Raw genomic sequence first — 18909 nt, 5'->3', positions numbered from 1 at the left:
AAATGTAAAATACTGTTTCAATAAGAATGAATGAATTTAATTTCTAAAGGAATAGTGAAATGTAAATGATGATGATTATAATTGTTATATAATACTCCTTTAACAACAGCACAAGGCTGCACAATGCTGCTTCGTAAAGAACTCTGTTTTATTCTCATTTTAATTGGAAGTTTCAGATCGTTGCCTAAACCTCGCAGCGCGATGTTGTTCTTGAACGCAGCCTTCAGCGGCTGTCGCTTCCGAAATGCATTGTGGGCCGCGGCACCGGTAAAAGCTTCTCGAAGGAACTGCAAAGATGATGGTGAGTTAGCTAGCATCCATGCTCCAGGCTAAAACCTCACAATCCACGTCCATCGTGCGCTTTGTTTCCCACCATCCGCTCCCGAATCACTCCCCGTTTATCTGATTGTCTGTCAGCAGCCTCAGGAGGCGGTTATTTTAGTGAAGATGGTTCGTTTTAATATTTAACAGCTAGCATGACTGCGTTAGCATCTCAGGATCACCCGGTGTCAATGGGCGTAGACGATGCTAGCCGCGATGCTAGCTAACATGTCTGCAGCTAGTGCGTCTAAAAGAAAGTGTGCTGAGTCGATTTATATGCGAATAAGTATTTAAATGATATTTTAATATATTTCAATACCATTAGCTTGTACAGCTCATGTAAGCGTAGCAGTATTAGCTAGTGAGCGAGTTAGCTGTGTTGTTATAAGACCATTGTTTGAATGGCTGCATTGGAAATAGTAGTTTTACTGTTAAATATGAAGAATGATCCAGCTTGAATGTGTTGCTGCGGTGGCTCTGACGTCTCTGTACGTCCGGAGAAGCAGCATCTCATGGCTGAATGTGGGAGGATGATGCTGAGAGACAGACAAAGGCCTTGTCAACAGTAAAGCTTGTCTTTGTCACCAGTCATGTTCAGACAGTGATAAATATAAGTCTTTATCAAGAAGCTGTTTAATCTGTAAAGTTTGACAGTGGGTAACAAAAGCACCACACCCTTACAGTAGCTTCCTCAGCTTGTGTATCTCAACCTTCTTAAGGCCTAAACGATTGTAGTGGAGCACAGTGATGAGTAATCTAGTTCTGCTTTGTGAGACTCAAACAACTATTAGAATATGGAAACATTCATGGACAATATTTTACTTTAATGAAGCGTGTTTCACTGTTTTTAAAGCTACAACTACTAATTCTATTTTTTTTTATTTGCTGGGTGATGCATTGGACAATTTTATTTGTAACATTACGTTTTATATTATTGAAACATCGTTATGGTGAACAGTGATGACATTATTCTATTGGTCATTAATTCTGTTATGTGCTGTGGTGTTTTCTTGTCAGCTTTGTGTTGAACAGCCTCCTTGCTATTTTATGACCATGGGGAAGTTAAACAATAAGTAAGCTTGAGAATTATAAGTTCCAGTGACAAGTGCTGGTGAAACAAACTTTGCTGTTTCAAGTATATATATTTTTTTGGGTGGTTCAGCGTACTTGATTTCTTCAGCTTCTGTCTGTGACATTTAACCGTCAAATCATTTGTTCCCCTGCAGCCCACACCAGTTATCCTGCTGAAAGAGGGGACGGACACGTCTCAGGGCATTCCTCAGCTCATCAGTAACATCAATGCCTGCCAGGTCAGAAAGCAAGCTCTGCTCTCAATGACTGTGTGGATATTCATTTCCTATCTATAGCACAATTTAACATTGTTTGAATTTTAATTTCAGGTGATTGCTGAGGCTGTCAGGACCACCCTTGGGCCCAGAGGGATGGACAAACTGATGGTCGATGGCAGAGGTGGGGACAGAAAGTTGAATATTGAATGGATTACAGGAGTCGTTACAATTCCCTTAAAATAAATGTGTGAATGCTGTGTTTTGCAGGAAAGGCCACAATCTCTAACGATGGAGCCACCATCCTAAAACTGCTGGATGTGGTTCACCCCGCTGCCAAGACCTTGGTAGACATCGCTCGCTCCCAGGATGCTGAGGTGAGTCTAGATGTGGAATCTGTCACAAAGTAGAAACTTTTATGAAGAAAATTTCCAACTAAAACCTCCTCTTTTCTCCCATCCTCAGGTAGGGGACGGCACCACCTCCGTCACTCTCCTGGCTGCTGAGTTCCTGAAGCAGTTGAAGCCGTACGTGGAGGAGGGCCTCCACCCTCAGACCATCATCAGAGCGTTCCGCACCGCCACCAACCTCGCTGTTAACAAGATCAAGGAGATCGCTGTCCCTGTGAAGAAAGACGATAAGCAGTGAGTGCCCGCTTTTTATTTACACGGCTGCCATGTATTACCTATCTATCTTATGAGGAATACACTTTTTACATTGTGTCTTTAAGTTGTCGTTTTCAAATGTCCTTGTTTCATCTCAGAGAGCAGAGGCAGTTGTTGGAGAAGTGTGCCGCCACAGCCATGAACTCCAAGCTCATTGCTGGTCAGAAGGACTTCTTCTCCAAGATGGTGGTGGATGCTGTCATGTCTCTGGATGAGCTGCTGTCTCTCAAGATGATTGGCATCAAGAAGGTCCAGGGAGGAGGCCTTGAGGTTGGTGTCTTGAGTTCAGCACTTGAAGCTATGTCATGATGAGATTTGAAATAAAGCTTTCATAAAAATAAAAAAAAAGGCAGTAAAAGAAAATGCAATTCCCTCTTCCTCCCTCTGTTTGGGACTCTCTCACCTCACTCTCTGTACTAACTCTGCAGGATTCTCATTTGGTTGCTGGGGTTGCGTTCAAGAAGACCTTCTCCTACGCTGGGTTTGAGATGCAGCCCAAAAGCTACGAGAATCCAAAGATTGCTTTGCTCAATGTGGAGCTGGAGCTGAAGGCAGAGAAGGACAACGCTGAAGTCCGTGTGAAGTGTGTGCAGGTATGAAGTCCACAACACAGTAATTAGTATTTCAAACAACGACCCAAAAGGCTGTGTATTCTATGATTTCTCCCGTCTCCTATTTGTGCAGGACTACCAGGCCATTGTGGACGCAGAGTGGAACATCCTGTACGACAAACTGGATAAGATCTATCAGTCAGGAGCCAAGGTGGTTCTGTCAAAGTTGCCGATCGGTGATGTGGCCACTCAGTACTTTGCTGACAGAGACCTGTTCTGTGCTGGCAGAGTGCAGGAGGAGGATCTGAAGAGGACCATGATGGTAGGACTTCCACAGTTACACACATGCATATGTATGTGTGTGTGTATATATATATATATAATTTGGATGTTGATGTAATAAGTAGTTTGAATAATTCCTGACTGACTGTGTGTTATGTGCCCCCCAGGCATGCGGCGGCTCCATTCAGACCTCAGTAAGCAGTCTGACAGATGACGTCCTGGGACTGTGTGAAGTCTTTGAGGAGGTCCAGGTTGGAGGAGAGCGGTAAGAGGGACCAGTTCAGTTTTGTCTTTTTTTTTTTTTTTTTTACAGAACAACTTCAAATGACGACTCCCCCACAGCTCACACCTATCCTGTCTGTCCGCAGGTATAACATCTTCAAAGGCTGCCCGAAGTCAAAGACGTGCACCATCATCCTCAGGGGCGGCGCGGAACAGTTCACAGAGGAGACAGAGCGATCGCTGCACGATGCCATCATGATCGTACGCAGAGCCATCAAGGTCAGTTGATATGTGGAGACAATGAGTGGCTTTACCAGCAAGTGCACGAAAGCTCAATATGTGTAGTCACAATAAGAACAGTGTTCGTTATGAACAGCACTGTGTTACTGCTGATTCCACCTGTTTGACTTGTGTTAGTTACAAAGTCTGAGAAATCTTTTGCACCATGTGATTGTACAAAGTGATTGTTATAGAATTTATGGGAACATGTTAAACTGTAAGTTGTGGTTGGTTGTAGCTAATAATTAGTATCTTGGTTTTATGGGCAGAACAGTTTCTTGCAAATGTAATTTATTGTTAGTTGAGTGGTTGCCCTCGACTAAACGGATGTGAGTTTGGATGACTTACTGTTGTTAACATTAAAACAGTCCACTATTATTTTGTAACTGTCTAAAGTGAATAATCAGGCTGGTGTCATTGAGTATTTTCAGTTTTATGGTTTATGTTTTATAGTTACAAGTTTGACAAAACATCAGTGCGTGTTGTGCAGGATAGTCTGATATTTTCAGAGAAGAGCCTCAGAGAGGTTACACGATGGATGTTTGTCTCAAGAACCTTTCAAGCAAACAACCCATTCCAAACATGCACGTTTAGAACAGGCAGTGCTCTTTTTGGTACATTTGACAAAGTGGGTTTCAATCATTGTTGCAGTATACTTGACTCTTGTCTTGCTTTTTGTGGAGATGCCAAATGGCTGGATCTTTACTGATCCAGAAACGTGATCCACTTCAATTTGTCGACCACTCTGCACACTGATGGCAAAAGCTAACCGTAATCAACTCGTTTCCAGAACGACTCCGTTGTTGCGGGTGGAGGAGCCATAGAGATGGAGTTGTCAAAGTACCTGCGGGATTATTCCAGGACCATCCCTGGAAAACAGCAGCTGTTGATCGGCGCATACGCCAAAGCCCTGGAGATCATCCCCAGGCAGCTGTGTGACAATGCCGGCTTTGACGCCACCAACATCCTGAACAAACTGCGCGCCAAACACGCACAGGTGAGATGAAATAACACGCTCACTGACTCTTTCACAACACTGAGGAAAAGTACTCGTCATAGTCATTTACATAGTGTTCCTTTAGATTATTGTATGTTTTGCTTCATCTTTCTCTTCTCGTGTTAGGGTGGTATGTGGTATGGGGTGGACATCAACAACGAGGACATAGCGGACAACTTCGTGGCCTGTGTCTGGGAGCCGTCCATCGTGCGGATCAACGCTCTGACAGCAGCCTCAGAGGCCGCCTGCCTCATCCTGTCAGTTGATGAGACGATCAAGAACCCCCGCAGCTCTATGGATGGACCTCCAGGTGCCGGCAGGGGGAGAGGCCGCGGTAGACCCCACGCTCACTAAGGGACAGCAGGAAGAAAACCCCATTTTATACTGGTATTAAAATCTAAATGCAGGGAGACGGTCAAGGTACATTTGAATTAAGATTGTGTTTAATGTGTCTCAATGGGTTTGACCTGAATTTGGATTTCAATTCTAGATAAAATGAGGTGTTGTAACCAGTCGTACACGTTTGCGAGTTCATCCTTCAATTTCATGACAGATTCTTTAGACATTGTCAAAGACGGCTGACGTCTCTCGTGTTGTCTTTTTCCATCTGCAGATTAGCTTTTAGACATTTCACGCGCTGTTTGTTTCCGCCTGCGGCCATGTTACTGGGAAATGATTTTGAAATACAAGAATGAGATCAGTCCCCCCCCATTGGTTTTGAAACAAACACACTCCTGTCAATTGAAGGTCGGCGGCTCCTCTCTGACCTGAAGGAGCCGTTCTGTCATCTCCAATCTGGTTAGTTTTTTCTCTGTTACGTGACAAACTGTAACATGAAAAATTGAGCACTGATGTCGAGCAGTTCTGAACCGTTCATTGTATGCGCTGTGGGAAACTATTTATTGGACCATTCTTATCAATAAATTCACAGCTGAAATCAAACTGTAGTCTGTAAATGTGTGGGGAAGTGATTGATCATTGTCAAAGGAAATAGGCAGTACATTTCACTGTGGTTTTATTTTATAATCTAGAACAACTTTGTCTCTGATGACTCTGTTGGCTCCGTGCGTCTGTGTTTTGTCTTTGGAGAGTGATACAGGCATATGGAGAACAGAGATGCACACTAGTTAGTAGTTAAAGATTTAATAATCACTAATCTGTGCTAATGAAAGGCTCAGAAGGACATGTTGCTGCAGCAGAAACATCTTTAAATGCAAAGTGGGGCCCATATTCTATAGATTATCCAGGTAACATCTTATTTCTGAGGGTGGGTTAAAAATTGCATTAATATCAGCGTAGGAAAAAAATAATCCATCCCTTAATCATTGATAGACAATCTGATCGCCAATCATCACAGACCTAGTGAGTGTATTTGGAAAAAGGTACGGTCATATATAATTGGTTCAGGAGGAGCCTTTTTAACCTGCACAATGAAGAGGAGATTGGGTGAATGTTCAGAGCATTCATTGGGATTGCAAGTTCTGTTTTAGTTTATTCATAACCATGGATACATCTTAATACAGCATACAGAATATAAAGAGGTCATTTTCTGATTTTGACTTGACAGGCTGATGTCTTCAGGTTTAAAAAAAAAAAAAAAATAGAAACATACAGGGTAACATCAGTCAGACATGGAATTTAAATTATAAATGAAACTCTTCTTTTTAATACCCTGTAAGCGACACATTGAAATCACAGTCCTTCCTTCTACATAATTATTCTGACAATTTCTGTATTCCAAGATTTCAGCTTGTAGTTCAATGTTTTTACCACTAAGTGGTGCATCATCACAATGGCGCTGAAGAGTCAAAGCTCCAGCTCAGGTAGTGGCATCAAAATCTCATATGTTGAGTATTGAAATAGGATTTAAATGAGGTATTATTAAGTGTATTAGAGAGAAGGCAATTCACGTTAACATTTATTTAATACGTATATGAGTGAGCGTCACTCCAGGTAGTTTATTGATTCAGACGAGTCTCTCCTGTAACTGATTTATAAATGTCCCCAGAGGCTGAAGTTCTCATGCAGGCTGGATAATCTTTCAGTACCTCACCTGTTCGTCTCACTCCGTTGAAGCCAGAGGGACATATTTGTTTTTAGAGAGCATGTCACGGTTGAGTTGAATATTCATTCTTTTTAGTTCCTCTCATGATGTTTTTTCTGCTCTAGTGGTTAAATGAAAAGCCTAAATGTCATGAGTTTCTACTCGGAATCCAAAGGTCCTCGCCTTCCCACAATAATCGGGGCCCACTCCCAAAGTACCGCTTTTTCTAAAATTATCATCCTCAAAATCAGTTACTTCCTCGTCTCCACTTCCTGCTCCTCCTCAGTTAGACAGGAAGTCTATGGAAGCCCGCACAGAGCGGTTAGACATGACGTCAGCGGCTGTAACTTTGATCTCTGTGTCCCCAAACTGCATGGATGCTCTGATCTCCCTCCTCTCCTGGCCTCCTGCTCCTGCTCCCCCCACTGCGCCCAGCAGAGGCAATGGCTCCGGTAGGTCTAAAGTTATCGTGCCACATTTCCTGACGCCAGGGTCAGAGATGTACGTGATGTCGTCTGTCGCGCTGCAGTAGATGTTGATGATGATCTTTCGTTGGCCCAGGCGAGCGGGCGTGTAGCTTCGCCGCACGACCTCACCCAGAGCCACCGACTGGTCTAGGCACACGAAGCGGTCGAGGATGTCGGTGCACCACTCGCGGCCTTCTTTGATGAGGAGTTTATCTCGAGGGTGGCGCCCCTCCACAAACCGGTTCAACACACCAACGCCGTAGGTCAAGGGGCATCGACGCACTCGGACCTGTGATGGAGAGGTCATCAGAACGTGTGTTGAAAAGAAACGTCCACATTAACAGAGTGTCCAGAACTCTCACCACAGTGGGATCCAGCCCGAAGAGCACGGCGCCTTTCAGTATGGTCAGGCCAACATCGTGCGGGATGATGATGCGGCACGTCCTCCCAAAAGCCTTCTGGACTGCTTTCTGCAGCATGGGCGACTCTGCAAAACCTCCAACGAGGAAGAGGAAACGCACGCCACGTACCTCCGGCTTCACCATCAGCTCCTCTGTCAGGGGGACAGGGCATTCATTCCAAACATGAAAGAGAACCTGTGGTGAACTTCAGTTGTCAGGAAAACTCAATGCTGGCATTTAATTGTTTGTCCGAGTGTCTGTGTCTCACCAATGTGTTTGACAATATTGACAATAGTGGGCTGGAAGAGCTCGTTCATGGCCTCCTGCGTCAGTCGCAGCATCCCCTGGGATGACCACTTCACTATGTTCATACTGACACACACACACACACACACACACACACACACACACAGGAGGGAGACAATGCACAAAATTACTCCAGTGTTTGAAATATCCACTCACATGGACTCACAGAACACTCATCTATCTCAAACACACACCACACTCACTTGCTCCTCCTCAGTGCAGCCTCCACGCTCTGCCCTCTGTGCCTCTTGTAGTAATCTATGAAAGAGAAGGGCAGCGAGATGTTGAGGGCGTTAGCCCTGCCTGGAGCTGCTGTCCGCTTCCTCGCTTCAAATGCAATGGTGAGGTCCACCCAGGCGGCCGGACGCTTGGCCTTGAAGCTCTGGATGAAGTCCTCGCCAAAGATCTGACACAGCATGGCCTCGAAGGCCAGATCCACGCCAACGGCCCCGTACGGACCGCCTGGGGGAGAGGGGAGAGCGTTGGAAACTGCTGGAAGTGTGGTTGTTTTTTGTTTTAGTAGATTGCAAAGACAAGTTACCAGAGGCCTTGTAGAGCTCTTTGAGTGTGCCCTGTGGCTGCTCGATCTGATGGACGGTCAGGTCAACCGTTCCTCCTCCACAATCTGCAACAATGTACCTGTCACCTACACACAGAAAACACAAACACTTATTTCAGAAAATCAGTTTTTCTTGATTTGGATCATCAGTTTGAATCCACTGTAGGATAATGTGGCTTCATTTTTGTGGAATGCTTTCAGTGTGTGTGTGTGTGTATATGGTTTCCCTCTGGAATTCTCCAACCAGTGGAGACTCCCAAACATAAACAACCTTCAGGCATCTGTGATTGCTCTGCACCCTCTGAGTGTATGTTTGGTTCGATACGATCGGCAGCGAGGGCGGACTGCAGACACGCCCTGAATGTAAATTCTGCGTATTCGAGTGAGCGAGAAAAAGCAAGAATGCAAAAAGAAAAGAAATCAGGGATGGATGAGAGAAGAAAATAGAAGAGAGGAGGAATAAAACAGGGGTTGTGTTCCTTCAGTTTATTTACAGAGCAGAGAAAGTGAGTCTCATGGGTTTGGTCCTTCCTGTGTGTGTGTGTGTGTGTGTGTGTGTGTGTGTGTGTGTGTGTGTGTGTGTGTGTGTGTGTGTGTGTGTGTGTGTGTGTGTGTGTGTGTGTGTGTGTGGACAGGAAAGGGAGCAGAAAAGGTCCGCAGGAACACATCGTTCCTCAGAGTTTTGCCATGGTTTAAGTAAAAGAAAAAGTTTTGTGAAATCATTAAATTAGATTGTCCCTTGTAAATGCTGTACCCATGAATAACAGCTGGGTTTGGTCATGTAGAATATGACAGAATTGTTATATGATATTATGGTTGTTTTCCTGTAGATTAATGAAAGACATGTTTAAATTATACAACCGAAAAATGTTAATGCCAGAAGCAAATAGATTGTTTATGGAACATCAATATGCAGAAATGTGATTAAAAAGAAAAACAAAGTCAAATTTAGACTTTAAAGAGGACAGAGAGAAAATGAAAGTCAGTAGAAATGTGAGAGTAGATTTCTCTGCTGATTGTAGTCAGGCTACTGGGGGTTAAAGGTCAAAATCATCAGTATCTCCCTCCGACATGTGGGGTCTTTTTGTCTAAGATACACACACACACGGCCTTACCAGTCTGCAGCTCCGACCACAGGTCTCCGGTTCCACTCTCCACAAGGAAGGTTCTGCTGTGTCTGGATCGCCTCAGCTGCTCCCTCGCTGTAACACACACACACACACACACACACAAGATGAAATTTAAGTCAGTTAATTGTACTTGAGAAACTAATCAGTGAAACTGTTGATAAGGAGGATGAACAGCATTTTTGAACTGAAATATTTGACTGAAATATTTAAAGTCAAGTTAACCTATAGAGAAATTAGGTGTCCATCTTGTTTTAATTTTCCATGCTTCATTGAGAGCTTCAGGGCAAAACAAGGATTTCTGGGGGCAAAGGTTGGGCTTCCTCGCCCCAGAAATGCTTTAGGCCCAGCTCTTCAAATTAAAATACATTTTATGGATTCTCTCCAGCTTTGGGCTCTATGTGACATCCCATTCTTTGTTTTTCTGGATAAACATTGTAGGGTCAGACACTGAAGCTTGTTTTTAACCAATATTCAACACAAACAAAAAGAGAAACAGCTTCATTTTCCACCTAATTAAGATCTATGGTTTTGATTTTAAACCTCACTAGGCTAGTAAAGTTTAAACTACTGTCATAATCCAGCAGATCATGACATTTTATGTGGCTAAATAAATAAAAAGTCTTTCAATTCAAGTTAAGCAAGAAAAGATCTACAACAAGAGTCAATGTGTTTTGCATGACAAGAGCAATTTGTTAGAAATGAGGAACACAATTTGTTCTCAACTGGCAGGTTGAAGATGTGGACGTAGGCCAACGAAAGCAGAACACGCTCAAACACATGTGACGGAGACACAGAATACCTGACAGCCTGTTTGACAGAGCAGATGCAAGGAAACGCCCCCGTGCATGCAAGTGAATGCCCGAAACGAGAGGTAATGGCTTTATTATGTGGAATAGTTACAGATCAAAGACGTGAGAGGAGGAAGGAGGAAATAAAAGAAACCTTCTCTTTTTGGAAAAGGCTGCGAACGAAGCTGCGGTCCTGATGTTGAACAGATTGATTGTAAAGATTACAAACAATAACCTATAAACCCTTCATGAAACAGGAGGTAATACGTGTGTGCGTGTGTGTGTGTGTGCATATGTATGTGTGTACAATGTAAATAAAGCTGAACAAAGAACATTACAATCATACATGCTTAGATTCCATCTGTGTGTGTGCGTGTGTGTGTGTGTGTGTCTGTGTGTGTGTGTGTGTGTGTGTGTGTGTGTGTGTGTGTACAGGGTTGACGAATGGAACGTAAGTCTGGAAACCATTTACATGAAACAACAGAAAAGAAAGAAAGTGTGTTTGTGTGTCTCAGTGTGTGATTTTTTTAATGACTCCCCAGTGCTATCTTTGGAGGAGAAATGAGGTGGAAGAAAAAGCTAAAGATAGTAAAAACCATGATGGTGATGCCAAGTGTGTGAGGTATGTCTGCGAGCCTGCACATGTGTGTGTTATTGTATTTGTATGTGTCGTGGCAGAAGAAAAGAAAAGAAAAAGTTACTTCTGCTTCTCCTGTACTATAATAAGACGTTATAGTACAGGAGAAGCAGAAGTAAGTTTGAGAGAGAGAAAGAAAGCGAGAGGCGGGGGGGCGGGAGAAAAAACAATGAAAGAGAGTGGAGGAGAAGGAGAATGACAGGCCAGGAGGGGGTGAGATCATAGTCTCCCTGCACCTTGTTCCAATTACAATATCCTGTGCTCAGTGTGTGTCTCTTTGCATGTGTGTGTGTGTGTGTGTGTGTGTGTGCGTGCGTGTGTGTGTGTCACTGGCTACATATGTATAAGTGGTTCTGTGCAGGGGATTTTTGGACGGCATGTTCACCACTGAATTATGCATCGGTCTCCTTCTTTCCCAGCCTCCAGTCACTCTTTGTTCATTCGCTGCACTTTCCTGCAGTTTCTTTGCAGTTTTAGCGAACACTTTTTTTCAAAGATTTGAACTCACTTTTGGCAGCTTAGCCTTTTTAAAACATGAATAGAGCTATAAGTTTGTCTTGTTATAAATTTGCCATTAAGCAGTTACAAAACCAATATGTCCAAAAGCACTTGGCAACAACCAGAGCTAAAAAAAGCATTCCCATTGAAAAGTGTATACGGAGATAATATGTCATTATTGTTTTCACAGCCAAAAAACAACTGGCATGTTGTAGAAAATACATGCCCATACTGCCATGATACAGAAATAGTGATACGTTTAAAGGTAGAAATGTATTTGTACACACATGACGTTCATCAATTTATATAATAAGAGGTTTTGTTTATGTATCCTTGCAAAACGAGTTAACTCTATTGAAGCCTGTTTTATGATGTTTCTGACGTGAGTTGCCGAGCTCTTGACGACAGTCAAAGTTTCTTCCCCCACAGTATTAAGTTAATTGAATAGTTTCCCTGGTAAATATTTAAACCTCAGAGGCTCGTTACTGGTTTTGCAGAATGTTTCTCCTTTATGTGAATTCAAGGGTCTATTTCAAAACTGCTGTTTCAAAACTGCTCTCCTCCATTTTCTACCACTGTTCAAGTCCCCCCCCCCCCCTACTCATTCTTAGTTCTTTGAGAGTCTGCTCGATATGACACATTTGGCCTGTCCAAAGTTGTCTGTGTACAACTCACACACACATACAAGCACAAAACCACAATCCCCCAAGTTAAGCCAAACAACAACATTTCCAGGAACACACTGCGGTTTCATGCTTATGCTAATGACAAAGTACACAAGAACACACACACACACATGCACGCACACACACACACACACACACACACACACACACAGTCTCTCTCTCTCTCTCTCTCCTCTCCACCTTGTCTGAAGCTGGAGTCGAAGGCCCGGGACCCGTCCATATCGAGGCCATTCGTGATTGGCTGCATGCTGAGGTCAAGCACCTGGTGGAGGCGGAGCTTGCGGCAGTAAATGGACGCAGCCTCCGGTTCCAGAGCAATGAGGAGCTGCTCCGGGCAGTCGGGGGACACCAGTCCGGCCTATGGAGGGAGGGGAGGGACACAGAGATAGAAACTGAGAGAACTGAACAGGAGTGAAGAGTCAGACATATAGGAAAATGCTTCCATGCTTCTTGCAATTTTGTTGGGTTTGTAATTATCATTTGGGGGCAAGTGTCAAGTCCTAGACATTAAAAACAGTGGCTAAAAGTTATGTTGAAAGAGGATGAAGACAAGAAGAGGAGTGAGAGGTAGTTCTAACAAAACAAACTGGCATTATATAGTTTACGGCAACGTCAACAAAAAAGATGAGAGGAAAAAAGAGGACAGACGAGGACTCCTGGAGTAAAACACACACAAGCCAAAGGACAGCTGTACAACATAAACATATGGAGGAGCATAAACACAGGGTTAAAGGTGGAGAAGGGAGAGAAGCTGATGTGAACAGAGGAGAGGAGAGGAGAGGAGAGGAGAGGAGAGGAGGGGAGAGGAGAGGAGAGGAGGGGAGAGGAGAGGAGAGGAGAGGAGAGGAGGGGAGAGGAGAGGAGAGGAGGGGAGAGGAGAGGAGAGGAGAGGAGAGGAGGGGAGAGGAGAGGAGAGGAGAGGAGAGGAGGGGAGAGGAGAGGAGAGGAGAGGAGGGGAGAGGATGGGCATAAGTTTTGATGTATTGGGAATAAATTTGAGTGGCTGGAACGATGTGTGTGTGTGTGTGTGTGTGTGTGTGCAGGGCGGGGGTCTGGACTCAGCTTCCTGTGTTTGTTCGCCGGTCTCCCTCATTGTTCGCCTCCTGATGACATCATCAGCAGCAGGAAGTACACACACCCACGACAGCATCAAGCCAGGAGCCAACTCAGGGTGTGTCTGTGTGTGTGTGTGTGTGTGTGTGTGCATACATACGTAGTGTGCATGTGAAAGTATGTATGTATTACACTATTTATGTATGCACCAGTGTGAGTGACTGGCAGACAGCTGATAATGGTTAAGTGCAGCAAAAGAGAATAATGAAAGCACGACATTACGAGTGAAAGGTTGTCTTTCCCACGAACTGTTACATACACACTGCACAGTGGGACTCACAATCACAGACACACACGTCAGCCCATTCTCATTGATGTGTATTATGATAGGACCCCCTGCATCCCTGTGTATGCACAAACACTTCCTACAAGTCACTGTGATATCTGCAGGACATGGAGGAGGGGTGTGTGTGCGGATAGTAAATTATCTTCCATGGAAACATTAATCAGACAATATTTTTCAAATCTTTTCTATATCCCTGTTGTTCTTTCTCTTTTTTAACCAACACACACACACACACAGAGTCTACCGCCGTCAATAGCGTAAGCCAACTACCAAGTAATAATTTATTATATAATGATCTATAATAATTTTTATATAATAATTGATAATGATAATAATAATTTGGACAATGTTCAAACTAAAGGAAAGATATTTCATAGTTGTTACAAGTGTTACTGTGCAGTGTTAATTTATTTCTGTGATTTAAAGTACGAATCTCGGGATAAATTCCTATTAAATTAAATTAATAAACTAAAATATGCCTCTGTATGCACTAATCTATGCACAGTATCTGTCAATGTGTGTGTGTGTGTGTTACCAGGTATGCGGCCTCTCTCATGAATTGTTTGGCAGGTTGTCTCCACACCGCGGGGACCGTGATCACCCATCTGATCTCCTCTCCCTCCAGCACTGATGAAGACTGGTCCTTCACCTCCTACAACAGAACCCCCCCCACAAAGAATTTATTTCTAGTACAACATTAAAACAAGGAAACTAATGTATATCAATTATAAAACAATCTGAAGACGTTTCTTTGGGTGGTTTAAAATCATCTCAACAGAGAATCTGTGAGCATACACATGTACAAACTGAGCTTTAAAGCGCACCTTCAGAGCATGCTCCCTGAAGAAGCGCAGGGCGTGAGCGAACACCTCGATGGCCCTGACCTTGCGTCCATTGACTGCCTCCAGCTCTGTCTCCATGGTGAGGTCCTGTATGAAACACAGCCACAACTGCTGCAGCAATACTGCAAGAAGAAACCCACTACCTGATACTTAAAGACAAACTTAACAGCAGATAAACATTTTTTTTTACTTCTGAATTTGCTGCTGTGATGGAAAAGTGTACTCTTGGGTGTGTTAGTGCATGATCACTGTTCGGTGTGGTTACAAGTATAAATACTTTTTTATCCAGGCAGCAAAAGAGTATTTTTGTAAATGGTACATTGGTTAAGTTACTCTTTTATATTTTAGTTTTGTATTATGTGCAAGTTAAAAGCTTTTTGTCACTTTTACTGTTCTATTTCTTTTTCCCTTTAATTTTCTTCGTCTTACACTTGTGCTGTGGATCTTCATTTTAAATTTATCGAAGTAGAGCCAGTGCCGGGCCTCTTCCGGGTCCAGATCGTGGTAGAAGTCCCGCGCAGCAAACCCAAAACTGTGGAACCGCAATTCAGGAGTCAGCAGCAAACACGTTGGGCTCTTCTGATTGGCCACTCCAGGGTCGCCGCCCTCCCAGCGCCTGCACAGATTGGAGGAAAAAAATCTGTAACGAAAAGAAAGTACAGAAGAAGAGAATAGAAATGAAGAAAATGCAAAGAAAGTCTTACTTCATCATGTGTATGGCGTCTGAGTCCTGTGTGAAGCTGAACGCATAGCCGCTGGAGGTCGTCCCGAAATCAATCGCCACGACGACGGAGAATGGGCAGGCCATCCTAGGTCTGACCTCCACCCTCTGAGAGAAAAACAGACAGATAGAAGAAGTTGAAACTAAATTTACATATTTGTGGAACTAATTATTCCTTTCCCCTATTTCATCAAAGTGTCAGTGTGCATGTATTTCTTTCCCACAGACTGTAGCCTTCACGGAGCACTTCACTTTAAACTGTAAGTGCAAGTGCTATTATAAACCACTAATAACACTGTGAAGTGGATGTTGGTTTACAAGTCATGTTTAAGAACTCTATATTAAGAAAAAAAAGTAGGAAGAGGAAAGGGTGTGTGTCTGTGGCCAATGTGTGTGTGTGTAGTTACTGGTGAGGATGAGGGCGTGAGCGGTGTGATGCTGCAGTCATTTCTCGCTGTGGCAGGCGACGAAGGGGCCGATAAATCCTCACCTAGAAATTAATTGAGTTGAAGAAGAGAAGAGAAAATTAAAATGTAGCCACAAACGTGTTTCAGATGTGGTAGATGCGTCACATATATAATAAACTACAGCCAAAAATGAAATTGTGTCCATGGGGAAACTGATACAACTACTGATACTAGCATGTACACATGCAGACAACACCTTATTTTTCACCGTGGAGATTAAAACACACTTGACCTGAGGTGGAATGAGTGGAATGAGTGGAATCTGATGTGAGTATATATAAGTGGGAGAGGGACATGTGAAGGTATTCACACTCCAAAAGATAACGAACGAGGAGTGAGTCATTTTAACCAGGATGTTGTAGAACTTTAGTGTGTGTGTGTGTGTGTGTGTGTGTGTGTGTGTACAGTGTGTGTCTCACCTGGGATCTGCAGGCTGTTTGTGTCTGGCTGCACCATGTCAGCCATCTTTACAGGAGCCAGGGTCTGCAGAGAAACAACATAATGCAGATAAGATAATCGATACGGAAAACTCTTCTTCATGGCTTATAAACCTGATTTCCGTCCATCTGTCAAATTTAAAAACAATATTCGCCTCCCTTTTGCCTTTGTTTTGGTTTCCACATTCTCTTGAGGAAATGATCAATGTAAATGCTTCACAGTAGTTCACATTGAGCCAGTTGCTAAATCTGTCTCTCGGATATTTGCTGCTGGGCAGTTAGATAACGTTGTAGCACTAAAACCTAAACAATGAGCTAAAAGATGCTAAATGCTCAATAAGACTGAGGGGAACTGCAGAGAGAAAATAATATGTGGGTTCATCACTACACATAGTCACGTGAAACATTCTTAACATGAAATATTAAAGGTTCAGTGTGTCAAATTTAGTGACATCTAGTGGTGAAGTTACAGGTTGCAGCTGAATACCATTTCATTTCAATGAGTTGCAACTGGTAAATGATGCCAATAACAATACAATTTTAAGGCAGATACAGAAGTGATGACAGAAGTTATAGAGTTGATAAAATACTAAGTGGACAATTTATTAAAGATTTGGGCAAACAATTATTGCATTTTCATTCCATTGGTCATGGGTGTTGTGCATATTTGACCATTTTACTCAAGTACAATGGCAGAAAATAAATATAGCATACAAGTCAGCAAACAGACATTAATCAGCCAAGCAGGGGAAGTGAATGAGACACACCCCAACAACAGCAACTGTAACTGTAGGTCACTGGTGGTTTGCAATGGGAAGCTCATTTTTTTATATTTACATTAACTTGTACAGTATTTTACTGACATATGACACACACACCCAAAAGTAAGACATCATTAAGTAAATCAATACATTTTGAAGTGAAGAGGTTTTTTAACATGAGGTCAAGTTTAGGATTAGGTCAGGTTTAGGATTAGGCAAGTGGAAACTATGGTCAAGGTTAGAGTCTCCAGGAAATCAGTGTTATTCAATGAAATGTCCTGGTCATGGAGACACAACTGTGTGTGTGTGTGTGTGTGTGTGTGTGTGTATATTGAATTGCAGCGCCGGGAATCATTGGATCACAGACTCTGTGATCTGAGCCGGAAGCAAACTAAGAGTTCAATGAAACAAAGATGTGTTTGTTTAAATCAGATTTGCGTGTGCGTGTGTGTGTGTGTGTGCGTGAGAGAGAGAGAGAGAGAGAGACCATACTTTTGTTTGACATCCTTGACTTGCATACATGCACGCTACATATGTGTGCGTTCATTCAAACATATGCCTAAAACATTTGATTATATCGTGTGCTTATGTATGTTTCCAGCTGTCGTCCCTGCACTTTGATGATATAACCAGAGGATGAAACTCCACATCTCCTTCACATTCTTTTTTTCTCTCCTTCCCTCTGCTTTAACTCTCTCATCCATTCATCTCATTAAACCCTTCATGCAGCCCTTCAGCCCCCCCCCCGTCCTGCAGTCTCTACCTTTGTCTCCCTCTCTCAGGCGCACGACCAGAGTTTTGCAAGGGATCAGCAGAACAAGCAGCTCAAACTCCCCTGAGATGTTACATTAGGGACAGACTGCGCAACGCACTCCACTTTTATGCACCATTAACAATGGAGCCCTGTCACTTTCAAGTATGTGGAGAAGTTTTGTGCACATTAGATTTACTGGTGCACATTTGTCTCTGAACCATTAACACAAAATATTACAAAAGAACAACTCAAATACAAGTTACACTATAAGAAGAGCAAGCAACATACAATACAAAGAAATACTTTTAAGTGCATTTCCTCCTCTAATGTTAACTCACCACTTTGGAAGCAGTTGCAACACTATGCCCTTTTGATGCCTCTCTCAAAATGTGTCTCCCAAACTCCTGCAGTCTGAAGTTTGGAATCCGCCTCCAGGGAAGAGATGAAAAGGAAAAGGAAGAGTGCTAAAGTGTGACAGGGATACAAAAGGATGCTTTTGTAGAAACGCTCCTGTTGAAAATGTGAGATGTCTCAGCTCACTTACAGGCAGGTCTCCCAAGATGGGAAGTTGTGAATCAGAGGGATGATCACGATGAGAAGTGAGGAGCTGCAGCTTCGAGAAGGGAGATAATGTTCCTCTGCTTTTTCTCAGTAAAAGTCCTTGTTTTTCTTAATGGAGTTCGATATGGAGCTCTGGCTCCCTGCAGCCAAGCTCAGCGTCTCTGCGCTCTGTAAAGGAATGTCAGAGAGAAGTGGTGACACACACACACACCAGTTGCATTAGAGGGAGGGCTGTGGCAGCGTATAGGGGGGTGGGGGGGTGTGCTCGGGATTTACCTCTGAGGGATATTGCTGTGTGTATGAGGGTGGAGTAATCTTGAGCGTATCCCGCTGAAGTCATCTTGCCCTCTCTTTCCCCTCCATCCCACTCCCTGCATATCTATCCTTCCTCTGTTTAATTGGCTCTTCCTATCTTCCTCCTTGCTCTTCTCCTTTCGTCTTGTCTTAGCTTTATTTCATGCTGCCCTCTAAACCTTTGCACAACGTTAACGCGCGACTTTCTAACTTTGCAGACAAAGGCAGGAAACGACCAGGTGTTTGGGTCAAACTGACACAGATGGGATCACACAGAGGGGAAGAAAACAGGTGACTTGCTCCACATATGTCCGTTTATAATTAAAGTTGAGTTTAACTTGTCAGAAATGTGCTGTCTTTCCGGGAGTTCGATGAGAAGAAGGATGTGAAGACTGGAAACGGGGGGGGGGGCAAACTAGCCGGGCTTCATCTTCGCCTCAAACAAGATGTAATGTGTCAGCAACTCAGCCTTGGAGATCTTGGCCAGAAAGCAAATATGTGTATTTACCAAAACGTCATGCTGTATTGCCTTAATGAGAATGAAATTAAACCTT

At 43.3% G+C, this 18909-nt stretch overlaps 2 protein-coding genes across 4 annotated transcripts; one reads left to right on the top strand and one right to left on the bottom strand.

Moving 5' to 3' along the window:
* Window positions 1-226: 226 nt before the first annotated feature.
* Window positions 227-5545, top strand: cct7 (chaperonin containing TCP1, subunit 7 (eta)). 2 transcript variants are annotated; one of them, XM_020095783.2, is made up of 12 exons: window positions 227-301; window positions 1548-1631; window positions 1722-1791; window positions 1878-1984; window positions 2073-2251; window positions 2371-2542; window positions 2701-2865; window positions 2957-3145; window positions 3273-3370; window positions 3474-3606; window positions 4397-4603; window positions 4730-5545. In XM_020095783.2, exons 1-12 carry the CDS (start codon window positions 296-298, stop codon window positions 4955-4957), a joined length of 1638 nt encoding a protein of 545 aa, XP_019951342.1. In that variant the 5' UTR covers window positions 227-295; the 3' UTR covers window positions 4958-5545. The 2 variants fall into 2 exon arrangements, with proteins under 2 accessions (XP_019951342.1, XP_019951343.1); XM_020095784.2 differs by having other exon boundaries at window positions 298-450.
* Window positions 5546-6050: 505 nt separating this feature from the next.
* Window positions 6051-18224, bottom strand: hspa12b (heat shock protein 12B). Of its 2 annotated transcripts, none has more exons than XM_069518751.1 (15): window positions 18045-18224; window positions 17839-17929; window positions 15968-16031; window positions 15489-15571; window positions 15065-15189; window positions 14790-14976; window positions 14343-14447; window positions 14054-14170; window positions 12300-12477; window positions 9496-9582; window positions 8363-8467; window positions 8025-8283; window positions 7784-7887; window positions 7477-7667; window positions 6051-7403 (listed from the first exon to the last, which is right to left on the bottom strand). In XM_069518751.1, exons 3-15 carry the CDS (start codon window positions 16011-16013, stop codon window positions 6930-6932), a joined length of 2061 nt encoding a protein of 686 aa, XP_069374852.1. In that variant the 5' UTR covers window positions 16014-16031; window positions 17839-17929; window positions 18045-18224; the 3' UTR covers window positions 6051-6929. The 2 variants fall into 2 exon arrangements, with proteins under 2 accessions (XP_069374852.1, XP_069374853.1); XM_069518752.1 differs by having other exon boundaries at window positions 17839-17964; window positions 18045-18183.
* Between the last annotated feature and the right edge of the window lie 685 nt (window positions 18225-18909).

The sequence above is a fragment of the Paralichthys olivaceus genome, chromosome 22 (assembly GCF_024713975.1).
Source record: "Paralichthys olivaceus isolate ysfri-2021 chromosome 22, ASM2471397v2, whole genome shotgun sequence".
NCBI classification, from domain to species: Eukaryota; Metazoa; Chordata; class Actinopteri; order Pleuronectiformes; family Paralichthyidae; genus Paralichthys; species Paralichthys olivaceus.
Note: the sequence above shows the minus strand (reverse complement) of the source record. Positions and strands in the feature narration are given on the sequence as shown.

Bases quoted from the DNA above. Each gene is read 5' to 3' on its own strand.
- cct7 (XM_020095783.2), top strand. The intron at 1,985-2,072 runs GTGAGTCTAGAT...TCCCATCCTCAG, and splicing joins CTCGCTCCCAGGATGCTGAG to GTAGGGGACGGCACCACCTC. The intron at 3,371-3,473 runs GTAAGAGGGACC...GTCTGTCCGCAG, and splicing joins GTCCAGGTTGGAGGAGAGCG to GTATAACATCTTCAAAGGCT.
- hspa12b (XM_069518751.1), bottom strand. From the start codon at position 16,013: ATGGCTGACATGGTGCAGCCAGACACAAACAGCCTGCAGATCCCAG. The intron at 8,284-8,362 runs GTAACTTGTCTT...CCTCTCCCCCAG, and splicing joins AGAGCTCTACAAGGCCTCTG to GCGGTCCGTACGGGGCCGTT. The intron at 7,668-7,783 runs GTGAGACACAGA...TCCCCCTGACAG, and splicing joins CAATATTGTCAAACACATTG to AGGAGCTGATGGTGAAGCCG.